This window comes from Mastigoproctus giganteus, chromosome 13, assembly GCF_048544385.1.
Source record: "Mastigoproctus giganteus isolate SK-2022 chromosome 13, ASM4854438v1, whole genome shotgun sequence".
Lineage (NCBI taxonomy): Eukaryota > Metazoa > Arthropoda > Arachnida > Uropygi > Thelyphonidae > Mastigoproctus > Mastigoproctus giganteus.
Window position 1 is genome coordinate 120583152 of NC_143587.1, and position 27992 is coordinate 120611143.

Below are 27992 nucleotides of genomic sequence, written 5' to 3' on the forward strand. Positions count from 1 at the left end.
GGGCAGATTTGCGATTTATACAGAGTGAGCAGCTGTTTGGAAGAAAAGTAACGCCAAAAGCAAAAGAGAAAACCTAGTTTTTTAGATGCAGAGGAAGCAGTATTTGTAATGTGCTTGTGCCAAGAAAGATTAGAAGTCAGGGTAATCCTCAAAAGAGATATATCATTTTGCCTAGAAATCGGAGTGTCACTAAAGATAAGCATAGGAGCAGAAGAATCCTTTTTGCGAGATATAAGGCAAGACTGAGTTTTAGAAGGGTTGAAATCAACTAAATTTCTTTGCCCCACTGGAGAATTACCCAAAGATCGGCATTTAAGGAATTGGTAGCAGATTTTCAAGAAGTTGAAGCTGATTGAGCAGGACAAGGTTTCTCAAAATGGAAAGTGGAATGCAATGTGCTATCATCGGCAACACTATGGATAGAATTTCCAATCAATTGAAGAAGGTCATTAATGTACAAAAGGAAAAGAGTGGGGGAAAGAACTGAACCTTGAGGGACACCGGCATTAGTGGAAAAGTTAGAAGACAGAGAGCCACCTACCATCACCCTCAGTGAGTGATCAAAGAGAAAACTGGGTAACTAATTACTAAAAACAGTTGGCAAACCATAAGATGGAACCTTGTTTAGAAGACCTTTATGCTAAACACGATCGAAAGCCTTTGAGATGTCAAGAGCAACTACTTGTGTTTCACCGAACCTTTCCATTGAATTAGTCTATAAATGGGTAACATAAGCCAGAATATCACCAGTGGATCGACACTGATGGAATCCATACTGGCGATCGTTGATCAGATGGAAGGTTTCTAGGTAGTTTAAGAGTTGGCGGTTAATTGATTTCTCCATTACTTTAGAAAGAATAGAAGTAATTGCAATGGGACGATAATTGGATGGGAGGGATTTGTCAACCTTTTTAGGAACTGGCTGGATGTGAGCAAATTTCCAATCAGAAGGAAAAACACCTTTGAAATAAGAAAGTGAAAAAAGTGCCAAAGAAGAGGAGTAAGTTCAGGAGCACAGTACATGAGTTGAAAGAAAAATGGGATGCTAGCAGGTCAGCTTTATCCTTGGCTGAAGTGACAACAGAACTATCTGGTTTCGACAGAGGTGGGACCAGAGATGGGCAAAAGATACGGCCAATAGCTTTGGCAAGAGACCAGAATGCTCGGCTACCATTAGGGCAAGAAGCAAGTTTTCTACTCTTAGCCTGTTCAAACTCTAGTTTGGACTGATTAATAACTGCTTTACAATTGTTGTGAGCTTTGGTGTAGGCAGAAAATGAAACTGAAGAATTGGAAACAAGCCAATTACGATATGCAACATTCTTCTCTTGAACAGCCTCAGCACATTTATTGGAAAACCAAGGTTTAGATAAAGGACAAGATTTTAAAGTGGAGTGTGAGATAAAGGATTCCATTCCTGCAAGAATAAATTCACTGACACGATCTGAGCAAACGTTGACATCAGAAGTTTTGAAACAGTAATCCGATCAAGGAAAAGAAGAAAAGAAGTCTCGCAGGTCATCCCATTTTGCTTCTTGTAATGCCAAACAACACGAGGTTGGGAATAGCCATGAGATAAAGGTTCCATTGGAGAAGAGACAATCACCAAGTTGTGATCTGAAGTGCCTAAAGGACCTCTCACTTCGACCGTGTACTTAGAAGAGTTGTTTGTGAGAAAAAGATTAAGTGTAAGATTGGCTGTATGATTAGGATTGTCCAGTATTCTTGTAGGTAAATGAACAATCTGTGCAAGGTCATTAGTAATTGCAAAAGCCTCAGCATCTCGACCAGCTGGGTCGGTGTGACTAGAAAACGGAAGCCAGCTGGAGTTGTCAACATTAAAATCACCAAGGAAAATTACCTCACTGTTAGGAAAGTTGGACTGGAGAAAGTCAAGTTGCAAAGAGAGGAAGTCAAAGCGTTCCAAATGATTAGTGTAATTGGGAGAACGGTAGAAACAACAGATGAATTTGACACAATGAGGTAGAGAGAGATTTTAAGCCAGAGAAGATCAAAGAGAGGAGATTCCAAATTGCCAAGTCTCTGACAGGGAATATCAGAACGGACATATGCACAAGTACCACCTTTGAGGCGAAAGGAATCATACAGCGAATAATTTGGGCATCTGAGGTGAGCAGTAGTTGAATCAACCGATAACTGAGATTCTGTCAGAAAAAGTACATGGGGTTTGGCAGACTGCAAGTGGAAATCGACATTGTTGAGATTAGAATTGAGACCACGTATATTTGTGCAATGAATTAGGAAGTCCTTGGGAGGTTTAGATCTTTTCGCAGATAAGCTTGCTCTAATAGTTTGACAATTCATGGTGTATTCAATAGTAAGAAAAAGTGAGTGGGACATGCTGTATGAAGCAATGAAATTTAGGATATGGCGTACACATGGTAAGAATATATCCAGATCCTTGACATAACGTGGCTTCGACAATGCTCCCCGCATACACAATACTCGGACTCCCTCCATTCACTATCTGGAAGAGTAGAGGTAGCGATATTATACACTAGCTGATCCGGAAGCCTCCTAGAGAGTTACCAATAGGTTCGGTCCAGTGTACTAACTAGCGGCCGGTCTGCGAACACCGTTTTAGAGCTGTACCCTCTAAATGTAAAGAATATTGGATCTCGCCACAATGTTCATCATAACCTCAAAGGTTATGGAAGATGGATGATGGAAGAGATAGGGAAGGGTTGACTGGAACTTAGCTCTAGAAACTAAACATGGGTTCCACCACTTCAAGCCTCCAATAAGCAAAGTGGTGGTATTGCACCGGTTGATGAGAGCCATCTACCACCTAGTACTGCCTGGTAACATAGAGGGGTGGCATTCCTCCATGTGGTGTGGGTGCTACACCTCGATCCCTGCTTACGTTGGTTCACACCTGGGTGGTCACTCACCATGTACTTTGGCATGGAGGTTATACCCAGGATTACTAACAGTCCCACCATTGTGAAGGTGCAAGCAGAGGATTTGGCTGTCACAGACCATCCGGACTTCGCCGAAATTGGGTCCACTTGACTTGAGTGTCACCCGAATATCAGTTCCATCAGCGTTTTAGACTCTCAGGTAGCAAGTACAGCTTGTCTGGCATATCTGAGAGAATGTCTGTGATAACCTCAAGGACCTATGACATGAATGTAAATATATTTACATTCGTGTCATATTCACAAGGTAAGAATGCTTTTCCTTCCCTTGTGAATATGATTAATAATGCTGCAAAAGTGGACCTACTCATGCTCTATTTTTTTAATTCTCTAAAATATATTTTATTGACTCTATTGTCAGGGAAACGGGGAACATACTTTGTAAAAAGGATAGGTGGAATAGGACCAGGGTATGTCTGCCAGGGGCAAAGGTTGATGAGGTTGTAGAGCGGATATCATCTTTTAAGGGCACAAAAGGTGATATAATTGTACACGTTGGCACTAATGATATTAAGAGTAGGAGACCGGCGGAATTACTTAGCAAGTACAGGTCACTGTTGAAAAAAAGCCGTGAATTAGGGTTGAACTTGAAAGTGTCTGCAATTCTGCCCAGACACGATAGGAGGGAGTATATGATGAGAGCCTTGTCGATCAATTCGGCCCTGGAGGGATTGTGCAAGGCTCAAGGGGTAGAATTTTTTTCAGCCTGGACTGTACTTGTTAACAGGAGAGATTGCTTCTACAGGGATGGGATACACTTAAATAGAAAGGGTGCAAGAATTTTTGCTGATGCTGTCGAGGCAGTGTTAGGTGGGTCGGAAAACTGCTAGTTGGGGGGGATACAAGGACTAATAGATTAACAGTAGCCAGTGGCAGAGGTGGAAGTGATTCTTGCACTGCTTCTATTGAAATGAGCAGAAGTCTGAAAAACAAGATGCAGGATATTTCAGAGACTGCTGGTAGTCATTGCGGTACAAGTAAACACATGGGTTGTGTTAGAGTAGCTAAGAATAGAAACAGGTGCATGTATACCTGCGTGTACACCAATGCTAGGAGTTTGGTAAATAAATTTGATGAATTTGAGGTATTGCTCAAAACATCAAAGGCAGATATTGTTGGGATATCAGAGACGTGGTGTCACACAGATATAAGTAATGCGGAACTGGAATTTGGGGAATACAATGTGTATAGAAAGGATAGACAGGACAGGAGGGGAGGAGGGGTTATGCTATTAATTAAGAAACACATAAAGTCCAAGGAAGTGAAGCCAGTCGACATCGATGGACAGGGCAGTGTCGAGTCAGTTTGGTGTGACATAAGCATAGGGAAATCAAAATTGAGAGTAGGAGTGTGCTATAGGCCTAATGACTCTGATGAGTATAATAAGATATTGTACAGGGAAATAGAGTGGGCCAGTAAATCAGAGAGTCTTATAATGGGGGACTTTAATTTCCCAGATATTGACTGGAATTTGTGGGTTGGTCACTCGCACACTAGCAAGGCTTTTGTGGATTTATTGGATGATTGTTTTCTACATCAGCATGTTCGTGAGGCAACAAGAGGGAGCAATACTCTTGATCTGATTATCAGTAGTGATTCTTCATGCATTAAGAACCTGCAGATAAATGAACCACTAGGTGGCAGTGATCACAGTGTGTTGAAGTGGGATTTACTCAAGGAGGTAACTACCATCAGAGGTAAAGGGAAGGGTTTTTGTTTTCATAAAGGCGACTATGATGGTCTGAGACAGTATTTAAATTCTATACAGTGGGACCAACTGATGATGTTACCAACAGCAAACTCAAAATGGGAAGCATTCAAGGAACTAATCTTGGAGGCTACCAGGCTTTACATACCAACTAAGAAATATTGTTCAAGGTTTAGGCCTAAATGGTTGTCAGATGAACTAATGAGACATGTGGCAGAGAAGAAAAATGCATGGGATACATACAAATTAATGGGTGACATGGAAGCCTATGAAAGATATAAGTTGGTCTGTAACCAAGTCACAAAGGAGATTAGGCAGGCAAAGGCAGACTATGAAAAATCCTTGGCAAAGGATGCAAAGAAAAACAGAAAAGAGTTCTTTACATACTTGAACTCGAAAAGGAAAGGGATGAATCAGATTGGTCCACTGGATATTGATGGTTCAACAGTTGAGGATCCTGCTCAGGTGGCTAACAATCTAAACGAGTATTTTGCATCTACATTCACGCATGAGGAGTTATTCAGGAAGGAGAATGATGTAGGTAAAGTAAACATTGGCAGTGAGGTGAATGATTTTGTAATAACTGAGAGTAAAGTGGAGGAGAGATTGTTGAGGATAAACATAAAAAAGGCACCTGGGGTGGATGGGATCTATCCAGTTATATTAAAGGAGGCAGCAAAGGAAGTATGCAAACCCCTAGCCATAATTATGAGAGCTTCTTTGGACTCAGGGGAGGTACCCATAGACTGGAGATGTGCAAATGTAACCCCAATTCACAAAGGAGGATCAAAGGCTGACACAAGTAATTATAGACCTGTTAGTTTAACTTCTGTTCCAGGTAAATTAATGGAGGCACTGGTTAAAGAAGCACTGCAGGATCATCTAGACAAGAATTCAGTTATAGCTCAGACGCAGCATGGTTTTGTTAAGGGCAGGTCTTGCCTGACCAATTTGATTGGATACTATGATGTAGTCACAAAAGAACTGGATGCAGGGAATAACTTTGATATTATATATTTGGATCTTAGAAAGGCTTTTAATACTGTTGCACATGGAAGACTGCTGCACAAATTGGAGCAGTGTGGCATTGGAGGCAAATTGCTGCTATGGATAAGGGGATGGTTGAGTGGCAGAAGACAGAGAGTGGTAATCAATGGACACTGCTCAACGTGGACTAATGTTATTAGTGGAGTTCCTCAAGGTTCAGTGTTGGGTCCGTTGTTGTTTTCAGTGTTTATGAATGATATTGATGATGGGATATCAAGTTTAATGTCCAAGTTTGCAGATGATACAAAGGTTGGCAGGGTCGTTAAGGACAATACTGACGCTATGCTGCTGCAACAGGATCTGGAAAGGTTGAACAGATGGGCTGAGAGGTGGCAAATGAGGTTTAACATCGACAAATGTAAAGTGCTGCATATGGGAAACAGTAACCCCAGAGCAACGTATCAACTCTGCGGTACTACACTGACAGTGGTGGAGAATGAAAAGGACCTGGGGGTAATTGTGCAGGCAGATATGAAGTTCTCTGAGCAGTGCAGACGAGCTGCAAGAGTAGCTCATGGTGTCTTGTCAATGATATACAGGAATTTTTCTAGCAGGGATAAGGAGGTGATTATTCCCTTGTATAAGGCAATGGTAAGGCCACATCTTGAGTACTGTATACAGGTCTGGAGGCCTCATTTCAAGAAGGATGTAGAGCTGCTGGAACGGGTACAGAGAAGGGCAACAAGATTAGTAAATGGAACAAAGGGTTGCTCTTACGAAGAAAGGCTTAAGTTTTGCAAATTACAGAGTTTGGAGACTAGGCACCGGCGAGGTGATCTGATAGAGGTGTATAAGGCTTTGAATGGTTTGAGCATGCTCAATGCCAATGGGATTCTTCATCTTTCTCAGAATAATCACCTCAGAGGGCATAAATTCAAATTGAGGAAGGACGGATGTTGGATAGATGTGCGGAAATTTGCCTTTGGCCAGCGGGTGGTTGGTTGGTGGAACCGACGTCCATCACTTGTTGAAGTTGATAGCCTAAACAAATTTAAAGCTCAACTGGACAGGTATTTCGAACGAACGGAGGGGTGAAATGGGAGTGGGTTTTTTTTTTTTTTTTTTTTTTGGCTGATGCTGAATAAGCTTGCTTTCTTGCATCATATGCCTCTGCTAATGCTAATGCTAATGCTAATATTCATTGCTGCCCTGTCACTGCTGCTTTGTGCATTTTGGTGACAGAAATGTAAATCTGATATATATATATATATATATATAAGTTATAATTTAGTGAAGCATTGCCTATTCCAGTGATGGTGAAGTAACATGCATGTGAAAATATATTGGCACATCCACTCATAAATAGTTTATAGTACTGTAAAAAAAAAATTTTTTCGTTAGTAGCCATTGCCGTTACTTAAGTTAACTTATTTCATATGGAACGTGACACAGCTGTTGTTTGACAGTGGACTGTAGTGAATGTTAAATTCAGCTTTTAAAAAATTAGTTTTTACATTATAATAATTTTATACTTTTTTGTGTGGTTGTCAAAATGTAAAAAATTGAAATAGAAAAAAAGTGCAGATGGAAGATAGTTTCAAGACTCATGGAGACCGATTAATATGGAATGATCAACAGAAATAATAAAGACTTATGTATGCTGTATTTCGATATGGTTGTTTGCAGAACAGCATACGTAAATCATTATCGAACTACTCCAAAACATCTTTTATATAAAACTGAGCCAAAGACAAAAAGAATAATACACTTTGCATCAAATTAGAACCAAAAATATGCAATCCAATATATTTTTTAAATTGTTAGGCTGTAAAAATTATTTGGGTTGCTTCCAGCTTAGAAATTTCTAAAAGTATTACTTTAAGTTGTAATCCATTTAGTGACAGATTATATTAAAGAAGCTTTGCTCACTTATGTAGCGTGTTTATTTGAAGATTTTGAGAATGAAGAAAAAATACTTAATGTGTTGATGAATTTTGCCTATTGAAATACTGTAAAAGGCATTATATTGAATATGAGTGACAGTGTCAGATCTTGGGCGAAAGATGATATTTGTCTTCAGGATTTTTTTTTTTTTCATTATGTATGATGAAACGGGCACTTCCATAGCCAGGTAGGCAGGAGCAGCAGTGCGTAGCACACGCTTCTTTATTAGACTGGGGTTCGAGCCCATGACCACCAAATACGGAGGATGCGGAAAGGTCAGGGAATGACCACCGCATATCTCCGGAGCAATATGGCCTTAGTTGCTAATGTTCCTAAAAAAAAACCAAATAAATAAATGAATAATAGTACGATGAAACTTGGATGATACATTCATTATCAGCCCATTTCTAAGGGTGATGAAACCTTTGAAGAATTTCTTTAACTGGTTTACTTACTTAAAAATACTAAATAGAAGACACTTAAAAATACTAAATTTACAACTGTATATACACATATACAGTTGTAAATGAATTTAAGACTGCACAATTATACACCTCAAAAGTGCTGTCTATTACAACAGACTGTACTTCTACAGTGAGTCAAGGAGTTGATTTTTGTCTCTGTTTCAGAAATATGTTGGATATTCCTAATTTGTTTTTTGTTGTATTCTGCATCGAGAGGCATTATATGCAAAATAAGGATTAAAGAATTTTGAATAAATACTAAAGTAGTAACAAAGATGATTAATTATATAGCAAGGTGAGCTTTAAACAGAATGCAGCTTCAGGTGCTGTTGGGTGAAGTAGTTTTGGACTGTGGTAGACTGCTGCTATACAACAGAGTCTTAATTAATGCATGACTCTCAGTACTCTGCCTTAATTGAAGCATGACTTCAATCATGCTTTGATGAAATTGTTTTCAAACAGTAAAAATTAAGTATTTCCTTAACTTACAGATGCTAATTGGATCATAAATTAATATTTTTTACTAGATATCTATACTTGTTTAAATAAACTTAATACAAAGCAACAATACAATACAAATTCACTGTTTCTCATTATCAGGTCCACAGGGCACATGAAAATAATAGCTATAGTTAAATGTTAATTTCAAGGATTATTAAACAGCTACATAAAAAAAAAATTATAAAATTAATTATAAGATTATATTACTCCAATGACATTAACATAGCGGCAAAGAAATGGTTACAAAACTCTTCTGGAGGTGAGCACATGTGATTGAGGTATGGATTCTAGATTAACTGACTGAAGATTATATACAGTGGCTGAAAGGTTTGGAGAAAATAATGATTACTGAAGTTTCAGTAAGTATGGACTAATTCAGAAAATTGAGATGGGGTGAGAAAGAAGTGAGAATATTGAAGAGTAATCTAAGTATTGAATCTTGGTTTCTGATTGGAGGTGCTCTCGTCTTGTCTGAGATGTCTTGTGATCTTGCCAAAAATTTTCAAGTGGAATAGATTATAGTATGTTGTGTTGATTGCAACTCCTTGTTTCCAATTAAACATGTGAAACACTTGATGAATGCCACTGGTATCAAGTACCTTTGTTAGAAAAATCCCACCCTCCTCTAATCTAAACAGTAAGAGTACCATGTAAGATTTGGTGATTCTTCCTCTTGACACAACGTGTCGAGTTGGGTTTTTCCAACAAAATTGTCCTTGATCCCAAGCCGTCATTCACTATTCAAAGAAGCTTTCTTTATAAGATGCTTTGAAGTGGGGGTCATGCATTCCTCAAAGCAGCATACTCTGTTAATCATGGCAGTTTTGAGCAAGATCACAAAAAGATCCCAGCATCTTCAACGAGGAACCGAGATTCAATGTGTAGGTCACCCTCCGATATCAAACTTCACTCCATTTCTTCCCCACTCCTGTTACTTTCTATCTTTATTTGGATATAATGATCTTTAGTTGCTAATGTGCCATAAAACCTCCAATAACAACAACTTCTTCCCCACTCAAAATCCCTTTCCTGAATTGGTCTGTGTACTTACTGAAAATTTACTAATCATTATTTCTACCAAACCTTTTAGTGTTAGAGGCATTGTACATAATCTCTAGTCAATTAATCTAATCTCCAAATCTCAATCACATGAGGCTACCTCCTGGCTTCTAATATTTTGTTGCATGGACCTTTAGTCATCTCTCTTCCCACAGGTTCACACCAGTCTGCCTAGGCATTGTAAGCCCAGTACCCACCACACACACACTCTAGTTTTGGTCATTTACAGGATCTTTTCTCTCGGATTTCCTTCTTCCTTAGGATGATATTAAGAGCTTCCTTCCCAATTCCTCATTTAGCAATACATCATTTTAGTTTAACTCAATTTATGTTAAGCTCTGACATTGACTATCCTTTCACCCATCCTCTAGAAGAGTAAAGTAATCATTTCTCTTCCTTGATTTTGTTAATGTCATTGGAGTAAATGAGTAATTTTATAATTTTTTTCTAAGTATGTGTTTAATAATCCTCGTAATTAACATCTAACTATAGTTACTATCCTTTCATGATAATGAGAAACAGGAATTTGCAAAACGTCACCAAATTGCTTAAGTGTTTCCATTCAGATGTTTTCAACATAATTGTAACAGATTCAGTAAAAAAAATCTGTCTTTTACGTAGTATATTAGTGTTGCTTAATTCATGTGTGTAGTTAATTCTCCTTGTGTTAATTAACTAAACCATGTATAGTTAATTCTCCATGTAGAGTAAAATGTCTATCAGTTAATTGTATCAGGTCTTTTAGTAAACCTTTAACCAGTCTTTTGCTTATACTAATATATATTTCTTTAGTCTTTAATAAAATTGGCATACTTATGTAAATATGTTTCCTTTCAGATATTAATGTTTTGCTGGAGCTTTACATAACTGAGAAACAGTACAAGGATGGTCTCTTGGTAAATGTTGATTTTTATGTATATTTTATACATAATTGCAATGTAATTGTCAATATCTATACATGGCATGTCAAGAAAATCACACATAAATGCAACATGGAATGTTCTTGGTGTGAACAAAATAAACAGCCCTGTTCTGCAAAAAGTAATCTTTTTGAGCAGTCTGTTAACATCGCATTTGGTGTAGCATGTGTGCATATAAAAAGGAAAATGAGGTTGAACAAGATGTAGAATAAGTTGTGAGGTGATTTAACAGAGCATTGCATAGCAGTAAAACCTCTCATTAAATATCTGCATGGTGATATATTTACATGTTAAAATTCTGAAGTGAAAGTCTACTGCTACATTAAGGGTAAAGCATGCATAAGTATCCTTTCTACCATAAAACCAATAGCAACTAAGGCTCATATGTCCTGTTTAAATAAGATTTTAAAAATTACATAAGAGTTACCTCAATCTTTATCCATAGGATTGCTTTTCTTCAAAACTCTCCTACACTAACCTTTTATTACGCATGTTTTAAAATGATTAAAAGATTAAAATTATATACTATTTGCTAAAATACAATTAAATGTGTTCAATTCTCTAAGCCCATGTATGACCAGACACCCCCAGGATCACAGCTGAAGGCCCCAACCCGACCCCAGATCTATCCAACTCACCATGTAACCTCGAGAGATTGAAGACATTGTGTCGAAATTTAAAAATAAATGCTGTTAAAATTATCACAAATATACTTAAAATACGATTTATCTAAAAACTACTTTCTTTCCTTAAGAGACAAAACTTTTAAACGTATTGTCATGATCACAAGTAGGAAACAAACTGTCTAATGTGAACTTTCCCCATGCTATTTATTACTGAGAGATTACTTGTAATTAAGTTGAAGGCAGAACTAGACAAATATTTGGAGTGAATGGATGAGTGAAATGGGAAGATTTTTTTTTTTTTTTTTTTGCCTGATACTATATAAGCTTGCTTTCTTGCATCACATGCCTTTACTAATGCTAATAGTCTTTAACCTTTTAGTATTAAGAAATACTTAGAAGAACATAGGACCTCCAAAAACAACCAAGCATCTGAGATCTGGCAACCTGCTCATTGAGGTCTCAGATAAATATCATTAAGAATAGCTCCAAAAAATTATATCCTTTGGAGGATTATCCATTACTGTTTTCCTCTCGTGCTACTCACTTCTAGGATGAAAGCTGAATGGGATCTCATAAACCTCTCAGAAGAAGAGTTGAAAAAGTAATTACAAGACCAGGGAATTGTGTATATAAATTGCATATATATTAAACGAGACAGTGCTCTAGTTCTGAACCAGAACATAATCCTAACATTTGATACTTCCAACTCTCCAACATCCATCAAAGCAGGGTATCTCAACTGAATAGAACTGAAAGAAACACTTAAGTACAGTTTATTTAAACATTGAGAAAGCTTTTGACACAGCTTGATGTTATGGAATTCTGCATGATCTATACACATTAAGCCTAAGGAACAATCTCCTAAAGTTTATTATAGAACTTTCTGAATTAGCAGGCTTTCCAGGTCCGCCTTCAGTCCTTCCTTTCTCATAACTTCATCCAAGAAGAAGGTGTACCACAGGGCTGAGTTTTAAGTGTCACCCTCTTCATTACAAAAATCAACTCAGTAACTCAGACTGTGCCAATCACTGTTTTTACTATTTTATACACAAATGACTTTAGCATATCTTTCTGCTCTTAAAATATGAGAATAATTGAGATTGAACTTTGAGGTACTCTTAACAGGATTATAACTTGGACTGCAGAAAATGGTTTCTGTATTTCTGTAGAAGATGCAGTCTCCATCCTGACCCAGTTATAAAGCTGGGTGGCCATGTTATACCTGTTGTACCTACTGTATAGTTTCTTGGCTTAACCTTAGATTTTAAAAAAAAATCGACCTTTCTTGACCATATCAAACAGCTTAGAACAGCTTATTTCAGGGACTTAATCATCTTGAGAGTATTATCAGCTACATCATGGTGCTGACCATCATATATAGCAGAATAATGGTTACATTATGGATCTCCAGTTTACAACTCTGCTAAACCCAGCATCTCTTTTGATGACAGCAAATTTTACTACTGAATTATGCTATTAAAATCAGAAAGTCTACTTATGCATCCAGCTTGAAGGTATCCGTTTACTTCAGATTGGGAGAACTTGTATGCAATTTAACCATCAGAGAATTGGCCCACCGTATAACCATCAGAGAATTGGCCCACCGTATATATATATATCTTCACTCATTAGTTGATAATTGGCGTCTTTCTAAAATAGCCATCACTAGTTCCACTGCTCCTCTGTGGGCTTTCAGTCCCCAAACGTGTGATATCTCCCTTGAAGAATGGAGAAAACTGTTCTTTCCTCAACAGAATATAAAACAGTTTTATAAATCGCTAATTATAATATATGAATCTTATACCAGATATACACAGGTGGCTCCAAAACTGACTATGTGGTGCTTCCACTGATCTTCTGTCCACCATAAACACCAGTCAGTTACCGTTAGATTATAGTATCTTTACTGCTGAACTGCATGCAGTACAAATGGCCTTGGAATCCAGAATTGCACCAATTTACTTAATATCATATTCACTGACTCTCTGAGTACCATTCTCACTTTACAGCAACCAAGGAAACGTCACAACTGCCTATGTGATCATATTCAGAACTTGCTGACTGATTTAGTTAAGGAGTGAAAGTAGTAAAATTCTGTTCTAGCCACATTGGCATACCTGGCAGTGAGTGCTGACTATGCAGCCAAATTCACCATGGAACCAGTTGACACCTCTTTTAAAATTCCTTTCACTGACTACAAAAGTGTTGTATTAAGTTGAAATATAAATCATTGGCAAACCATCTGGCAAAATCAAGAAGGCAGTAAACTGCTTCAGATCAAAACCGAATCTCCAGTGTTGGTCATCCAGCTTTTGCTTGAATGAAAAAGAAGTCATGCTTACAAGGTTAAGGATACATACACACCTTACTCACTTTAACTTCTTTCTGCCTCAGATCTACCTTTCTGTCCAAACTGTCATACTCAACTCACAGTTCACCATATCATAGTTGATTGTCCTATCTCTGATAGAGTATGCCCAAATCACTCCTACTTTGAAACAAATTTTAGATGACATCTGATATCAATGCAGTTTTCACTTTCCTAAAAAAGATACAATGCTGTGACAGAATTTGGTCCTAAATTCTACTTAATGCACATATCTGCTTTTAATGGCACCCATTATTTTCTACTATTGTTTGGTGCATAATGGCCTTTAATTGCTGTTGCACTGTAAAACTTCCAACAATAACAACAACATAAGAGCTGTGGAAATAAAATTCATTGCATACTACAGAAAGTTGTACTCCAAAAGTAACTCAATTTTCAGTTGAGTGAAAGTTTCAAGAAATCAGGTCAGCAACTATCAAACCAAAAAAACTGTTATTTTTTTGAAAGTTGGTATTTCTTTCTGCAGACATTACATTGTTAAAGCTCATTAAAATTAGTACATTTATCAATAATCAAATATTGATATTATATTATTATTAATTTTCATACTATATATTTTTTTAAATACCTAGTTGTATTTGTTGGTATTGGTTCATCATGCTTTCCCATCATGCAATATGATGTTTTTTCCATTGTGCATGGTTTTCATTATTTGTCAAGTACCGTAAACCAGGACAACTTTGTGACACCTACGCCGCGTGACTTATTTTTGATTTTATCAGGCATTCTGCAATCCGTCAGAGGGCAAAATTACCCCCAGCATTTTTACAGTTATTGCTTCCATCTGTTGGAACTGTTAAAACTACTAGAACAACCTTCAAGCGGCCTAGTGCAGCCATTGTGTGTGTCGCTTGTGAATATCATTTTCAGGAAGCTGTTGAAACTTTGTTTTGATACAAAAAAACTCCAAGTGCAGTGGATTTGAAAGTAAGTTTATTTTAATATATTATGTTTTGTGATAATTTTGTAAAAAGTAAATTTTAAATAAGTGTTTATTTACTTTATTTTTCGTGAAAATAAGTATAACGTAAACGTAGGGACTACAACATTGTGACAGTTAATGGCGGTGTCACAAAGTTGCACCATGATATTTCAACACTTTTTCGTTCATTTTATTTTACTATATTTATAATAATTTATCTGTTTTAGAGTATAAAATGCCCTGAAAATGCAGAAGGAAAGTTGGGTCACGTCAGTATCGAAATTATATTGATGCTACACTGACAGAGGCCCTTAATGAAATTAAATTAAATCAAATAAAATATCCTTACAGAAAGCAGCTGAAAAGTAGGTTTCAAGTAGTTTGTATCAGTATTCTGTTTTAAAATTAGAAAAATAATTTAATAGTACCATTATTAATAATTTTACACTACGTAATTAATAATTTTATGCTAATTAATAATTTTATGCTAATTAATAATTTTATACTAATAAATAATTTTATTTTTTAGGTATGGGATACATAGAAACACCCTATGATTAAAGCTGAAAGGGAAACATGATGCCACCCCAGGACATCCAACTGTTTTTAGTGAAACTGAGGAACAGGCTTTCGTTTCTCATTGTATTGTGATGTCAAATTATGGTTTTCCTCTGACAAGATTCGACCTGAGGTGCATAGTGAATTCCTATCTGGACCACGTGGGCCGTACAGTGCTTATTTTTAAAATAATTTCCCACGAGTTGACTGCCAAAACTCCTTCATGGGTTGCCATAAAATTCTTACACAAAGATTTGCTCAAAATATATCAATTGCAAGAGCAGCAGTTGATGAGGATGTTGTTAATAATTTTTTTGACCACTTGCAAGCAGAACTTGATGGAGTTCCAAGGTCAAATATTTGGAACTACGACGAGACGAACCTTGTAGACAACCCAGGCTCTTGCAAAGTAATCACAAAAAGAGGTACAAAATACCCTGAAAAAATTAAGAACTCCACAAAATCTTGCACTTCCATAATGTTTTGGGGGAATGCAGATGGCCAGCTTGCTCCACTTTATGTGAACATAAAGTTCACATAAAGCATTCCAAGCATTTGTGGAATACATGGACTTAAGCTGGTCCTGCAGGTGCAAGATATAACTGCACTTCTTCTGGATGGTTTGACTACATTACGTTCGAGGACTTCTTCACCAATTTAATGCTTCCTATTCTGAGAAGACAAGAGGGACCCAAAGTGTTAATTGGTGATAATTTGAGCTCGCATCTGAACATTGAAGTTATTCGACAGTGTGAGGAACACAACATTCGATTTATAGCACTGCCGCCTAAAGCTACACACTTGCTGCAGCCGTTAGATGTTGCGTTCTTTCGGCCACTGAAGAGAAATTTGAAGGCCATTTTAACTGACTGGAAGGAGTCAGTTGTTGGAACCAGGCGTGTCACGATACCTAAGCAGGAATTTCCAGCTTTGCTTAATAAACTATTAGAAAAAGTCGAGGAGAATAGGGGAAAGAATCTAAGTTCCGGATTCAGAAATATTGGGATTTATCCCCTAAATAGAGAAGAGGTCCTGAATCGGCTATGCAGTCGTGTTCAGGAAAAAGAAACCGAAACAATTCGACAGAATGTAAGTGACAGCTTCATAGAGCACCTTGTTTGAAAGAAGACTGAAGTGACTGAAAAAAGGCAAACGAAAAAGAGAAGGATTAATGTTCCACCAGGCAAAAGCATATCAGAGTTGGACCTGCAAAGTTTGTCAGAGATAAATATTCCTGCACTGCTCAAAACCAGCACAAATTATCCGAAGGACTCAGGTCGTAAAATTTGCAAAATCGAAACTTCTGATGAGAGTGATGCAGATAGTATAGTGTATGCAGAATCAGATGACAACTGGGAAGAAGAAGAATCTGAGTCTGAAGTCCAGCACACACCTGACATTGTGCCCATCAGTGAAGAAGATAAAGTTATTGAAAGCTTTGTTGTTGTAGCTTATGAGGGAAAATATTATCCGGGAACAATAACTAAAATTAGTAAGAAAGGGATACTAATCAATGCAATGGAACCAGCAGGTAAACACTGGAGATGGCCTGTGGAAAAAGACAAAATTTGGTACGAAGACAAGGAGCATTGTATGTAAAATAAATGCTCCTAAGCAGAGGGGGAAGCGAGCAATTTTTGATGTTCAACGTAATGAGTAATGAAATTACTCAGTAAAGAAACCCTTCAAAGCAGTGTACCAACTGCTTTGAAGGGTTTCTTTTTGTTGTTTTTAGTAAAGTTTCTATCCTATGTTCTATAAAAAAATGTTTGTGCTGAAGTACTGTAAGCTAACATATTAATAAAATGCATTCATGATATTGTTCCATCGAAAATACTGAATGATATTCTTCCGTTTATCCTTTAATTGTCCTAAATTAGTCATTTATAGGTACAACACTATGACAGATGTTGAAATACAAAGGAGTGATAGCGGAATGTTTGTTGTCACAAAGTTGTCCTACAAAGGAGTGTAACATTGTGACATCTAATTTCTCAAATTCTAATTGTTCTAATGCAAATTTGTAAATAAATGTAATGGTATTCAGAAGATGAGAGGTAATTATACCCATAATCATAATCGGAATATCATTTTGTTTATACTTACATGTATTCATTTTTAGAAAACAGCAGAAAGTGTCACAAAGTTCTCGTGGTTTACGGTAATAGAATCTTTTCTTTTGTAAATAACTGAATGTTTTATGGGAATTGTTGTGATGCCCATGGATGTTGACAGGATTGGCAGTTCCATTACATATCTGCCAGTTCTCTGAATTTTATTGCAGACATTATCCATCTCTTTCACTCAATTTTTACTCTTTCTTTGTGAAAAAGAACAAAGAGGGTGAAAAATTTTTTACTATATCAAAAAATAGTAAGAATATTTCTTGTTTTTTGCAAAAATTTAGTAAAACTGTTAAAATCCAAACTTTCATTAACAAATTGGCCATCAGGTATGCTAGTCTATGTTGCAAAATTGGAATGTGGGATAACAGTATTATTCTTTCTATGTGTAATTGTAGAACCTCATTGCACTTAGGTACTGTGATGCTAATTAATTAGGTGCCAAAGAAATTGTAAAACGTAGGAAAGGTAACATGGTTGCTTTATGTTTGTAGATATGATTTTTCAATTTGAGGGGGCAAGAAACATGATGTAATCAGACCTGCTTAAACAAATATGCTTTGTGGACGCTGTACACTACATAGAAAGAAATTAAAAAATAGATAAGCATTTCACAGTGACAGTGACCCTGTCTTAAATGCCGAGTGTTTATTTGCATTGTTTATCATAGAGTCTTCCTCTGGGTTGTGGTAATTATACGGGTGCATCGTTCAGAAACATGTTTCCTGATAGTAAAATAGCAAAAAAAAAGACAGGAGTGGAAGAACAAAAACAGCAAGTGTTGTTAACGAAATTGCACAAATAAAGAAAGAAGAGTTAATGATGGCTCTGAAAAATGTGCTGTTTTTTGATTGCTACAGATGTTAATAATCAGAGTGATTGTAAACTATGTCCCATTGTCTATATACCTTGCCTAATAAAGAAAAATCAAAAATTGTCAAATCAAAAGCAACTTTCTCTCAGTGCCAGTATTAGTATTACTTGCATTATTTGCCACAAGTAGTATTAGTATTATTTGTGGCATGCTTCTATGGTATCAACCAGGGGGAAGGGGGAACACTATCCATATAATTTGTCCATCCCCAATATTTTGTCCAATCTTTCCTTCAGTTTATGCAAACCACTAGTTCAACAACAGTAAATAGAATTTTTCTGCAACAGTCAATTATTCGCATATATCTTGCAACCATCCTTTCTCAGTTTAAATTTATACCACCTTATGTGTTTTGTGCAGAACTGCAGTCTTTCTTGGTTAAGAACACCCTTTTGTTCCCCTTACCAATGTTGTTACTCTTCTCTGTACCCATTCCAACAGATCTGTGTTATTCCTGAAATGAGGCTTATAGAACTGTATGCAGTATTCAAAATACAGCCTAACCACAGCCTTAGACAACGGATGATCACTTCTTTGTCCCTGTAGGCAATATTACTGTATATCATGGACAAAATCCCATGGGCTGCTAGGTCAGCTCATCTACACTGATCAGAAAAATCCATGCCTAATTACACAGTTATTCCCAGGTCGTTTTCATTCTCTATTACACTTCAGTGTGGTACCACACAGTTGGCATGTTATTCAGGGATTGCTACTACCCATATGCAGTACCTTGCATTTGTAAATGTTAAACTTCAATTTCCACATTTCAGTCCATCTGCCTAATTTTTCTAAATCTTTTTGCAGAGCATTTCCTGATTATTGCCATTAACCACCCTTTGTTATCATCTGCAAATTTAGAGATCTAGCCTAATGTTGCTTCTTGTTTAATAACTATTCAAAACAACTATTCATAAATTCATATGAATAACTATTCATAAATATTCAAAACAATAATGGGCAGGGCCCAGCAGCGAACACCAATGAATTTCACTAGCAACAGTAATCTAAGAAGTCATCTACCACTCAACCACCGATTCATCCATAGCAGTAACTTGCCCCTAAGGCACCATTGTGCTAATTTTTATAGTGGGTTTTTATATGGAACAGTATCAAAAACTTTACCAAAATTTAAATATGCATCCAGTTTCTTTGTTACTGTGTCAGAGTATCTGATCATATAGGCAGGTGTATTACAATCTAAAAAAAACTGTTCCCCTTTGAAAAATTCCTTTAACAAATTTTTTAAATTATTTAAATGAAACTCAGTCTGAAAACAAAGTTCCCAAATGATCAGAAATGAGGAAATGAGGAGAGAGAGAGAGAGGTCATCCTCTCAAGCCAGGCTCTCAGATCAGTATCATTAGCATAATGCATTGTGATGGGAATGCCAAACTTAGGTTCTCCAGAAGGGCACTTGTCACCATTTTCCAAGCCCAGCTTACATAAATTAAGCCTCAGACCATGACCAATCAACAGGAAAAAACTATACGTCCAAACTGCAACCATGGTTTGGTCTTATAATTAACCAAATTTACAAAAAGGAAGGAAGTTAAGTTTCTCCTCCTCCTTTGTCAGAATTGTTCCAGAACAACTGCTATAAATGAATCAAATCATCTTTCAGTCACCTCTCATGACTGAGTTGAAATTTTTAGTTGCTTGTATTGACTAGACATGACTTGACTCCCATGACCTCTAGGGAGATACTCCACATACTGTGTGGTACTATACTTAAGGTGGTAGAAAATGAAAAAGACCTGGGAGTAATTGTGCAGTCATATATGAAGTTTTCTGAGCAATGCAGACAGGCTGCCAGGGCAGGTCATGGGGTTTTGTCAATGATATATAGGAATTTTGCTAGCAGGGAAAAGGAGGTGATTGTCCCTCTGTATAAGGCAATGGTCAGGCCACGCCTTGAGTACTGCATACAGGTCTAGAGGCCTCATTTTAGGAAGGATGTAGATTTGCTTGAGTGTGTACAGAGAAGGGCAACAAGATTGGTGAGGGAAATGAAGGGATCCTCTTACCAAGAGAGGCTTAAATTCTGCAAATTGCAGTGGCTGGAGACTAGGCACCTGCGCAGTGATCTGATTGAGGTGTATAAGGCCTTGAATGGGTTGAGCACGCTGAATTCTGATGGGATCCTTCCACTTGTTCAGATTACAAACCTAAGGGGGCATAAATTCAAATTAAGAAAAGACAGATGTAGAATAGATGTGCGGAAATTTGCCTTTAGCCAGTGGGCAGTTAATTGCTGGAACAAACTTCCATCTGTCGTGGAAGTTGATAGGTTGAATAAATTTAAGGAGGAACTGGACAGGCATTTGGAGGGAATGGTGTGATTTTTTTTTTTTGGCTGATGCTGCATAAGCTCATACACTTGCTTTCTTGCATCACATGCCACTACTACTACATAGCAAAATAAAGAAGACCTCCTTAATATATATGACCAACTGGTTAGCTGGAAGCTTACAAGATAAAATCTGAAGTGCATCCATAGACACAATTTCTACAAGCATGATTGTGCCTAGAAGGACAAATCTCTGTGCAGACAATAAACAATTTATAATTACCATCTGTGATTTATACCTGAATGCAGTTAGTCATTGTGATAGTCAGCTACGTGACCTTCATGGTGTTATGTAACTAACAAATATGCAATGATATATTGAATTATATAATAAATTGAAAATCTTTTGATTCAAATGTTAATATTAAATAGATACATTATGCAATTACCTGTACAAATAATGACAGGAAGGTTGATTTATAGTTTAACCTGTAAACATTTCAAGCTTCTCATTATTTTGATTACTTCCCATGCCATTTCACTATGCTGTATACTGAAATATTTTATTTATTTGTGCATTTATTTAATTAAATATCCATCTAATTTGTAGCAATAATGTGTTTCAGATTCTTGTTCAGCATGCTGGTGTAAGTCTCTTTAAAAATGGCGAAAAGATTAGTTTCACAAAACTTAAAAATTTACTTGAAGAGGATGAACTTAGCCAGGTAGAAAGGTAATTTATATTGTGAAATATTTAAATAAAAATATTTCATGCTTTACTAATTTTTTTATTGATAATATTGATAAATGTTAATTTTTATTGCTGATTGTCATCATTTAATGATAGTTATTCATGACTATAACTGATATTTAATTGATCAAAACTTAGAAATACATTCATCCCCCACTAATTAAACATTAATTGGTTCCATCACATGTCATCAATTAATGAACCTATAGGGGTGGAACAAATTTCAAACATTTAAAATAATTTTTATTCATATTTTTTATTTATTCTTCATATCAACATGCATATGAATTAAATTTAAACAATTAATATTATTACTAGACCATTTTTAATTAATGGTGATGATGGCATCTTCTTCTTTTTGATTTTCATCTGCACTGACCAGTGCAATTGATGGTGAAGAAACATGCCTTTTCTTGATGGTTGTTCAAAGTTCCTTGTTTAGCTGCCTTCCTCTTCACATTAAAAATTTCTTTATAACATCTCGTGATGGTTTCCTCTTATTGCTTTCGAACTCCTCTTGACTAAATGGTCTTTATTTTCTAATTCATTCTTTATTATATCAAATATTTTGATATAATAAAGAATTTATTAATTAAATATTTTCTTAAGGATGTTGGTTGTCAGAGTTTTAGTAGGAATTGGCACATATTCATCTTCCTTTCAAGATGGTGCGATTTCAGCAAGTTGTAGAAGATCCTATGTGTTCATTTCTTTGTTGTGTGGTTTTATAAGTTCATGAATTTTTTTGGTACCAATTTCGTCAAACCCAGCTGCCTTCCAACCTCGACAATCAGTCTCCTACTGGATCTCTTCATCTGTTCCTCTGTTGAAACAAGTTGAATTCTTGATGCATTGAGACTACAGGTTTCTTCAAGATTAAGTTATAATGTGGCTAGTCACAGAATTCCATGCTGAACTTACGTTATAGATTACCTTTTAAATATTGAAATCTTTCCAGAACTCCTTGAGAGATGGTTTTCCTTCACCATTTGTTGCCTCCAGATACCAAATAAAAGTAAGCTTGTGGTAGCTGTTCTTAAAATTGGTGATCATGTTTCGATCCATTGATTGCAAAATGGATGTTGTGTTCAGAGGATGAAAACTTACCTTAACTTTTCCATCAGAAAGTTCTTCCAACTCATTACAGTTCTGTGCAATAGCATTGTCTAAAACCAAAATGGACTTTTCTGTGAGGTTATTATCCTTCAGATATTTGCTGACTGTAGGCATAAAATAATTGTGGAACCAATTATTTAACATATTCCTAGTTATCCATGCCTTATTGTTAAAATTCTAAATAACAGGGAGATCAGTCTTGACAATATTACCTTTGAGTGCTGTAGGAGTTTCAGTATGGTATATAAGTGGCGGGTTCAACTTGAAATCCCTAGCAGCATTATTTCCAAACAATAGTGCCAGTTGTTCTTTGGCTGCTCTAAATCCTGGCATTGTCTGTTCTTCTTTGGAAATGAAAGACCTGGTTGGCATCTTCTTCCAAAACAAGCTAATTTCATCCTCATCGAAAACTTGCCTGTCATCATAATGCCCCTCCTCAATTATATCATTAAAATTGTTAGTAAAGTTGTTGACAGAATTTACATTGGCACTTGTTGATTCTCCTTGGAGTCTTACAAAACTTGTCCTAGTCTTAAAGTGTTCAAACCAGCCTTTTACTTGCACTGAAATGTTTGGACTTATAATTAACAGTTTGGTTGGCATCTTGAATTAATAACTGCTCAGTTTATAAATCCTGATAAATTTTTAAGGCTTTATTTTTGCATCAGGGCCTTAGATAAAGGCACATGTTTCACCTCTAAATCCTGAATCAGTGGTGTTAATAAATGTTCCTATTTTACTATGAGTTATCAACACATATTTAAATAAAACAGTTTGTGTTCATGGATGCTTTGAATCATATATGAAATGACCTTAGAAAACATAAATTTGCATATATACTCACATTACGTATATGTACTCCTGAACATGTTAATAGTAAAATTAAAAGTTAGATTTTCATTGAAAGAAAGCAGTAGAGTTACAGTTGGATGGGCAGTATGACTGAAGAGAAAAAAAAGAGTTTATATGTCACTAGGATTCTGTCAGATCCTCATTCACTAGTCTACAGGTTTAAAAAAAAAATTTTTTTTTTTTTTTTTTTACTTTTCCACTTTTTTCCTAAGATTATTTGTCCATCCTAATTGAGCTTTTTTTAAGTTGTATTTTGGCCCCTCTGCTTTATATTGTTCTTTTCAGGTAATTAGATTTTATAACCTTACCAGAAGTATTGCCTCTCTTTCTCAGTGCATTTTAGCTAGTTTAACTTTGGTGTGCATTATGCACACACAGTAACTTAATTCTTTATTTTCTTTATTTATTTATTTATTTTTCTAGATGTGAAGTTGATAAAGATATACACTTGGATTTGCAGGTGAAGTTTGCAGTAATTTTAATCTATTTAAAAGCTGTTCATTTGATAGAGGTAAGTAGCTCCTAATTAAAATATAAAACACAGATAGAAAAATGACAATTTTCATAATAATATATATGAAGATTTATGATCACCCATGAAGGTGCACTTAGGCAGCAGTGAGGGTGAGCTAAAAGCTTCCATGAAGGAAAATTTAAAAAAATTTAGTTTTGCCCAACTGATTGAAATTGATTTTACAACCAGGGTTGTCTGCATCTGTCTGTTTGTTATTTGATTTTTAGGCGCATTAGCAACTAAGGCCATATTGCTCCGGGGATATGCGGTGGTCATTCTCTGACCTTTCCGCATCCTCCGTATTTGGTGGGCATGGGCTCGAACCCGGTCTAATCAAGAAACGTGTGCTATGCACTGCTGCTCCTGCCCACCTGGCTACGGAGGCACCACTCTGCATCTATCATAATATACTGTTAGTATATTATGTCATAATGTTAGTATATTATGACAAAATCATAGGCAAAATGATCTGAGGAAGCTAGTTTTATGCACAATTTTAACTTATCCAGTTAACCTTGATAAGTGCATATGTGCATTCTATGCCGATTTTATCCAGGTACATGTTCGGTAGTATGTTTAATTGCTCTTCCTTAAATTTACATAAATTCTTTAGTTTAGTATTCCAGTTATTAAATATTTTTCACTTAAAATAAAATTTTCTTATATATGCTCTTCAGCTGTACTTTACTATACTAATTTAAGTTCATTTTTTATTTTATGACAAATGAGAAAAGATGTCACCAGTTTATTTTCCTCAACCCATTTAAACCAGCGTACTATAAAAAATTAAATCAACTCTTTTAATGCCTTAAAAACTTCAGTTTTCCAGAGCTGCACAGTACTTAAGATTTAGCCAATATAATGCTTTATATGATGAAATAGTCACATCATTGTTATTACTTGCAAAATATCTTATGTACATTATAAATAGAATATATTTTTCATATTGGCTATATGTATATTCACAGTATTGGCTTTGTGTTTTGCAGCCCTTGTGCAAAAAAAATTCTCAGCACAACAACAGTTTGTGTTTTGCCTGTTCCAAGTTATATCATTAAAAAGTCTCAACCAGGATTTGAAGCTTTGTATTAATCAGGATTAATGACTTAAATTTTAAATAGATGCATTCGCACAAATGACTGACACTGTAAATCACGATATTATAACTCTTTTAAGAACAGTTGAAAGAGTTGACAGAAAAATTGAATGAAGTGATATAAATACGGAGGGTTGATCCAGCCTTTTGATAATGATTTTGACAATCCTTTAAAACTACGAAATTCTGTGCTGCCGCCACCAGTTGTGTTCTGTTTGTTTTCCCTCTCATAGACTATCGCACGGCATCACAATTTCTATTTAAGTAAAGCCCGCTGCAAAACTGCCAAGTCGATCTTGTCCCATTCCTGCTGGCAGACTTTCCACAAACCTTCAACAAGTTCTGGTGGGGGGGGGGGGATTTCCTAGAGCTCCTTTCAAAAGTCCAAATGTGCAAAAATCCATGGGTGTGGTGTCAGGTGATTTAACAGGTATATCATCCAATGGGATCGAACGAATACCTGTCACCGCTTCCATTCTCTGCAAAAAAGCATGGGTGGAACTGGACTGTGGCTGGAGTCTTTATCCTGGTGCACCCAGACCTTTTCAGCATCAGAACCATACAATGTGGGTATTTCACGTTCAAAAACAGCGGTAGAACTTCAGTCTGGTAATACACTGAGTTGACTTTCACTTTTTTAGCGACTCTACCAACTCAAATTTGCCGTTATAACAAAAACCGGCTACAACCATAAAACCTCTGCCAAAACGTTTCTTACACTGAATGCTCCCATATTGGAAAGGCCTTATCACCCTGTGGACGATAATAAATTGCCCTAATTTTGTTGCAGTAGGAGGGAGAGGTACACCCATTCTTCATCCAATGTTGCTACAAATTTCCACCTTTCAGCTGCCAGATATTTTTTGTTGCATTTTCGAGCATTGATCCGCCGCTCTGCAATGTGCCTTGATCCTAGGTGGTGTGTGAGGGCCTTATGCTTCTTCTCCAGTTGCAAATTTTCGTTGATCATGTGATAAATGGTTGACTGGGATGTTCCTACACATGATATTATAGCTCTTTGGGTTTTTGGACTTTCACCGACAACGAGCGACTGCACTTTTCATACTACCTCCCTCGTTTGACTTGGAGCAGGTTGCAGTTTCTTCAGCATTTTCCGCCCACTTGCAGCAGTTTCGTGGAATTTTCTTTTGCCATTCAAAACCTTATGGATACCGAACTTCGATACACTAACATTTTTCGAGTTGCACCTATCAATAATTTTCGCATAACTGTACCCTTCTTCAGAAAGTGCAGTTATGTAACCTTCCAACCATGAGTCCAATTTCCAAGGTATGTCAACATTAAAACAACTGATACACCTGTTCATAAGGTTTAGGACTGCACCTGCAGGGAAAAAAAATTTACATTACTTCCATACGTCACAAGCAGGATTAATGTCAAAATTGTTATCAAAAGGCTGAATCAACCCTCCATAAAAGAAAGGAAAAATAAATTTAGTTTCAACTACTGCATGCCACTGAAGTAAAAAGATTTTGAAGCATTGGGTGTACATGTTGGCTGTCTTTGGGTAAGTTTTTATAGACCGGTAGAACCATTGTTTAAGTGGTAGATTGGTAGAACTAGTTTAACATTTTAAAATAATTTTACATTAGTTATTATTTTGGTTAATAAGATTAATGAAAAAAATCAATGAACATTGACATACCAAGACAGTGGTTTACAATTCATTACATTTATATGTTCTGTACTGTACTCTTAAACTACGAAGGTTTGGAATTAAAACTCTGATTTAGGTTTCCTGGGGCCAGTCTCAGGTTAGTTTGTTGCCAAGGGTAAGGGTATTTGGAATGAGAGTAGAGATTTAGATGTTGGATTAGACATCTTAATGTGTGGGTGGTTCAAGATTACATTAGAATTGGGAATGGTTTTTTTTTTTTCCCTAGATATACTTATTGTGGTTCTTATTTTTTTTTTTATCTGCTCTAATTCTCTGCTTTTGAAAATATGTATGTGGTTATTGTCTATCTGCATGCCTTTGTTTTGGTTAATATTGCTTATTATGCTGATAATGAACAATTCTTTGTATAGTCTGCATTTTCTGTATCTGTCAGTGGTTAGGACCGAGGTGTTGTTGAAATCCCATTGGTGATCCTGCACCTGGTGTGGAAAGCTGGATCTGATTTTGTTATTTCGCTGTGGGCTATCATATTTGTGTTCTTTAATTCTTTTGAATTAAAGAACACAAATATGAATAGTGAAATCCCCTACAATGGGGATTTCACTATTCAGGAACTGAAAAGAGCCCTCGCTCTTTCCAAAGCAAGTGCTGCTGGACCAGATGGCATCCACTATGAAATGATTAAACATCTTTCACCAAAATCTATGGATTGTCTGCTCCTTCTGTATAACAGAATCTTTACTGAAGGGCAGTTTCCGGACTCCTGGCGAAAGGCAATCGTTCTTGCCTTTCCTAAGCCAGGAAAGGATCCAAAAGTCACCACCAATTATCGTCCTATTGCTCTGACTAGCTGTGTGTGCAAAATCCTGGAGAGAATGGTTAATTCTCGTTTAATATGGTATCTAGAATCAAATGACCTTCTCTCCAACATCCAGTGCGGCTTCCGAAGGAACCGGTCCACTTTGGACCATCTTATTAGATTGGAAGCATCCATCCGGGATGCTTTCCTAAAACACGAACACTTGGTGTCGGTGATCTTTGACATGGAAAAAGCGTATGACACAACTTGGAGATTTGGCATTTTAAAAGATTTACATAGCCTAGGCCTTAGAGGGCATCTCCCCTTTTTTATTCAAAACGTTTTAGCCAATCGATCGTTCCAAGTTCGTGTGGGATCCTCACTCTCTCGCTCCTTTAGCCAAGAGGAGGGAGTACCACAAGGATCAGTATTAAGTGTCACGCTTTTTGCCATCGAAATAAATTCCATCACAGAACAACTTCCTCCAACTGTAAACAGTGATTTAAAAAAGTGGAAACCCAGCTGTTTCTTCATTATTAGATGCCCTTCCATCTACATCATTTACATTTAGTGTCACTTATGTGGAAAATATTGAACTCTGATGAAGATATTGATGAGTAAAAGTTGAATACATATGTATGTACAGTACATATATTATGTTAGTACTGTACTCATTTTCTTTATTTATATTTTGTAACTCTGTTTTTAATTAAAATTAACAAGTACGATATCTTGTTTTTTTATTCTTTTCTTATTTTATTTTAAGTTACATATCGTATACGATAAACCATAATGCATACATACATAATAATAAAATATATTGTATTGACCATTCAATGTTTACATGGTTTTAATGCTTTAAAATGGCTGCTGCTAACATATATGATACATATCATAAAAGCTCAATAATGCAAGATGCAC

At 36.3% G+C, this 27992-nt stretch overlaps 1 protein-coding gene across 2 annotated transcripts in view; it reads left to right on the forward strand.

The window, feature by feature from the left end:
• The window catches only part of LOC150076406 (general transcription factor 3C polypeptide 3), a 327130-nt gene that overhangs the window by 107514 nt on the left and 191624 nt on the right, over window positions 1-27992 (forward strand). For both annotated transcript variants that reach the window (XR_016547855.1, XM_090388164.1), the window contains exons 11-13: window positions 10440-10498; window positions 20931-21037; window positions 23447-23534. Coding sequence is in view for 1 of the 2 variants with exons in the window: in XM_090388164.1 (XP_090244290.1) it covers window positions 10440-10498; window positions 20931-21037; window positions 23447-23534 (254 nt within the window). In the remaining variant the exon portion in view is untranslated. The remainder of the gene's footprint in view (window positions 1-10439; window positions 10499-20930; window positions 21038-23446; window positions 23535-27992) is intronic.